Genomic DNA, 4,824 nt, shown 5'->3' with positions numbered 1-4,824 from the left:
CTCCATTCCAGAGTCGTCTTCACACAGTTCAAACTACGGTCGATTCCAACGACTTAAACTTCCATTTTAGGGAGTATGTGTCCCATTTCACTCCGAAATCAAAGATAAATCCTCCCGGCAAGTCACAAAACCCAAAAATAAAATAGAGGGAGTAATAAATAGGTATTCGAGGCTAATACTCTCAAAACGACCGGCCGAGTCGTTACATTAAGTAGTTATTGCAACGATTGTTATCAATTATAGCAAAAATAAGGAATTAGCTTTACCAATTTAATTTTCGTGGCTAGCAAATTTTACAAATTTGTAAATAGCCAGAAAATTCTAATTTTTGTGGTTACTGTTAGGTATTAGTCACGATTTTTAAATTCGTAGCTAAAATTTTATAGCAATAAATACGTTGTGTTGTAGTGTAAATCGGGAACAATAATGTAGTAGGTAATTAGCAAAACTATTCAGAAAATATTCAAATAAATCTTTGTATTTATAAATTGAATATTCACACGGTCCATTAATGAGTGCACAGTGCACACATGCCTCACTTGTTCAAAAACTGTTTATTCATCTTATAACAAAGCTCCCATTCTTCTCGTTGCACATGTCTTTCTAGTTCTCTCCTAATTAATTGTTCGTATAAGAACTCATTCTTATAGCTGGTCATCTCTATATATGCACAGTCACCTTTCACACCCTAACCCCATTCTTCTATATTTAAAGCTAAGTATACAACATATGTACTAGTAATGTAACTATAGCTTCCTATAAATTGAATATAATCTCCTTTTCTTGTTTGAGGAATTGTTTGGAAAAAATGGGCAAAGATTCATTGCCTTTCTTTCTGATGGTGCTGGTGCAATTAGGTGGTGCTGGCACGGCTGTCATATCAAAGCTTGTTATGGATGAGGGCATGGACCCTTTTGTCCACTTGTCTTATCGCCAGATTTTTGCCACCATTTCCATTGCACCCTTTGCTTACTTCTTCGAGAGGTAATCTTACTCAAACCCTATGCAAAAATATGTTTCTAATAATCTTGCTTTCTGCTATTTAATTTGTTCCTCTTTTATATCTTATGATACAAGTTTTCTCCCTTCTCTTTCTTCTTCCCAATCGGCTGATAAAATATACTATTTCTTAACGATAGTCAGATCAAGTAGAAAAGTAATTTCACATTATTTATCTTCTGTCAATTTGTTACGTACTAAATAACTCAGAATACGGTTTTACCTTTTCGTATCGCTTCCTAAGATAAGTATATTAACACAAGGTTGACAACACATACCTATGGCTATTTCATTCTAGCCATGTAATTTGAAATCTAGTCTTCTGTCTAAAACTGTATGTTTATCGGTGTTTCATTAACAGTTCATCTCTCCATAGTACTTACTATCTGGTATTCTGCTTGCAATGTTCAACAGAATTATTACTTTGCTGAAATTTTTTAAGTTTGAAATGGAAAAAATTGCAATATGCTATTTACAATCTCAAAATATAGTTTAAAATGAATCCAATGTTGATTTACTCTATGAATTGATTAAGCTAACGATTGAAAAGTAATATCGGCATATAAATTAGCTATGGTTTATCACACTTGTTATATAGTTTCTAAATAAAGGAAATGTTATTCCAAATTTTCTATATTAAAGTTCACACCAAATTTGAATAAGAAAATTCTCAAGAGTTCAAATCCTTTTTGAGACAATAGTCAGACTTCAGCACATGCATACAGCCGCGCAATACAAAACCGCCACATGTAAAAGAAGTACAATGATATAGCTCGATCGTATCGACTTTTCTTTTTAATTCGACATCAAATAAAGAAATAAATTTTTTTTTATATATATATATATATATATATATATATATATATATATTTGACGTTCATAAAATCAAAACAATAGATGATTTCTTATAATTTGAATAGAAAAAAATAATCATACAAATATTTCGACAAATATATTTTATATTTAATAATGATCTCCTAGAAATCTTTAAGATTTGAATCTCGCAAACGATAGAGTATTCTATTCATATACAGTAGTATATGTATCAAAGCAAAGGGATTTGGTGACAAGAAACTTTTATTAAAGGGAGCTTCTCTTTTCAGACTATGGTTCCCAATGACATATCAAATTAGTGCAGTATATTATGTAAGAAGCTTTTCGAGTAATGCTCCTTTTTCTAATATTTTTTAAATTAAAGTCTGTTTTATGGTGGCGTCGAGTCACCTCCCTACCAGTCATATTTTACCAATAAAAAGCATGTCTACACTGGATTATATTATCAAACCTGTGCCCAATAATATTACTTTCTTTTTGCCCAAAATAATATTCATTGCTACTAAAGATTTTGTGTCCAACCACAGGAAAACAAGACCTAAATTGACACCGTCTACAGTTTTCCTAATTTTCTTGTGTTCTATTTTCGGGTAAGAAATCACTTAAATTTCCGCCCTATTATTCCTTGTTTTACATGGTTAAATCTTTGAATCAAATTACATAAAGGAAATATTTCAATAAGTGCTAGTATAATTAATTTTTCGTTTGCATTATATACTTGCAGGGTAACTGCAATGCAAATGACATATCTCATCGGATTAAAGAATTCCACGGCAACTATTACAACGGCCCTAGCTAACTTAGTCCCAGCAATTACATTCCTTCTTGCCATCCTTTCCGGGTAAATATTCTACACCATCAGATAAGTATAAATAATAACATGTCAAATTACATTTTTACAGTATATCTATAATATTTAACTCAGTGGCGAAACTAGAAATTTTTTCAAGGGTATTCAAACTTGAAAGAAGTGAAAAAAATATCCGACAAAGAGTGTTCAATATGTGTTATATACCTCTGAAATGTAATATTTTATCTATATATACAGTGTAATTTTTTTACGAAGGATGGTCACTTGACCACCCTTGTGACCATGAATCTTCGCCACTGACTTAACTCCGTTTATTAATTATACTAGCTCCTTTGAGGAAATATGAATATTTTTTTAAAAGAAAAATGTCTAATTTAGAAGGTTTTATTTTATTAATAGGCTTGAAAAAGTAGGACTGAGAACTAAAGCAGGGTTAGCCAAAGTGTTGGGAACAATACTGTGCATTTGTGGAGCTATGTTGCTATCATTATATCATGGGAAAGTGGTGATTGGCCAATTGCGGATTCACTGGAAATATTCAGAACAAACAAGCAAAAATATTGAAGCCAACAGCCATGGCAACTTCTTCTTGGGACCTTTTCTAGTCATAATCAGCACTATCGTTTACTCTTTATGGTTAATCATACAAGTACGTAATATTTTTGGCATTTCAATCTTTCTCCTAATAAAGTTACGTTTTTAAGTCCTAATCTAGTTTAAATTAATTTTCTTATACTGATCTGTTTTCTTCTTAATTATATTATTATTTGTTGATGTAATTAAGCCGAGAGTGAATGAGAGGTATGCAGCTCCATACTCAAGCACAACGTTGATGTGTTTCATGGCAAGCTTGGAGTGCGTAATTGTTGCAGTTTGTGTTAATCATGACAAAACTGCCTGGTCTTTGAACCCCATTAGAGCTATTTCAGTTCTATATAACGTAAGTACATATCGTGTTTATTTTAACTTTTCATATTCTTGTTTTTGAAGAATTAAAAAAATAAAATTAAGATTTCATAAAGTTGAAAGTCTAGCGTGGATAATTAATGAGTCACTTAATATTAATTAATTTGTGATGTCACTTATTTTTCTATTATTATTTACACATCTTTTATTTTCTGTTTATCGTAGGGAATTATAAGCTCGGCACTAGCATTCTATTTGATGACATGGTGTATAAAAAGAAAAGGACCTTTGTATGTCTCTGTATTCCTACCCTTGCTATTAGTCATTTCTGCCTTTCTCAGTTGGACACTACTTGGCGAGAAGTTATACGTTGGAACGTAAGTCAAAATTCAAACAAAAAAATTGAAATTCTTTTGTCTGTTATTTCTTCTTATTTTTTTTCCACATCATGTGCACTTTGACCAGAGTTGTGGGGTCAATCTTGACTGTTATCGGACTCTATGGTTTTTTATGGGGGAAGAAAAAAGGGATGGAGCGTACCACAGTAGTACATGTTAAGGAGGAGAAGGTATTTAAAGAGAAGAACCAGTTGACCAAGATTGACTTGGAATTGCAGTTCTCAGAAAAGACAAATGTCAATTCAAACAAGAGCTTCACAAATGGCCAAAGCAAGATTTGATTTACTGTTAATGATCAACCTTGTCATTTTTTGTAGCAAAGTGCATTGCAGAATAGAATTCATGTTTTTGCTGTTCCTGTGTGAATACTTTGGGCCACAATTTATGTAATGATTTGGGAAAATTAACTCCTATAAATTTTGGGCCATAAAATTTATTACTAATATTTAAATGGTTTGGAATGACTTTAATTTATGTAAATGGTTTGAGAATTTCTTTTACGAATACAAAAAATACAATAATTTTGAATTCATTTTTTATTCATAAATACCCGTGGGAATTACATAAGCACTATAAGAAAAAGTCTATTCTCAATGAAATAAAATGGTCCTTGAAAATCTAATTCTGGTCCTTAAAGGTCAATAAGCGATCAGGAAAATCTAGTTTACATATATAATCAATAAAATCTATATACAAATGCACGGGATGTGTGCCTCTTTAGCTTCCAATATTTGTGAACGGATTAGGCCAACCACTACCCAATTTTAGTTTCAACTTTTATTTTATTTCGTGTTCCAACCATGATTAATTAGTTTCCTTCTATTGAATTCAATTAGCCCAAAGATACTCTTAATATAGTGTGATATCGTTCGCTTT

The 4,824-nt window shown here is 31.6% G+C and overlaps 1 protein-coding gene across 1 annotated transcript; it reads left to right on the top strand.

Moving 5' to 3' along the window:
- Positions 1–540: 540 nt before the first annotated feature.
- LOC104116547 (WAT1-related protein At1g09380-like) lies at positions 541–4,422 on the top strand. Its single transcript, XM_009627428.4, has 7 exons — positions 541–984; positions 2,361–2,423; positions 2,558–2,674; positions 3,044–3,293; positions 3,429–3,584; positions 3,776–3,927; positions 4,016–4,422. The coding sequence occupies exons 1-7, from the start codon at positions 809–811 to the stop codon at positions 4,227–4,229; spliced, it is 1,128 nt and encodes a 375-aa protein (XP_009625723.1). The 5' UTR covers positions 541–808; the 3' UTR covers positions 4,230–4,422.
- The last annotated feature ends 402 nt before the right edge of the window (positions 4,423–4,824 follow it).

The sequence above is a fragment of the Nicotiana tomentosiformis genome, chromosome 1 (assembly GCF_000390325.3).
Source record: "Nicotiana tomentosiformis chromosome 1, ASM39032v3, whole genome shotgun sequence".
Lineage (NCBI taxonomy): Eukaryota > Viridiplantae > Streptophyta > Magnoliopsida > Solanales > Solanaceae > Nicotiana > Nicotiana tomentosiformis.
Note: the sequence above shows the minus strand (reverse complement) of the source record. Positions and strands in the feature narration are given on the sequence as shown.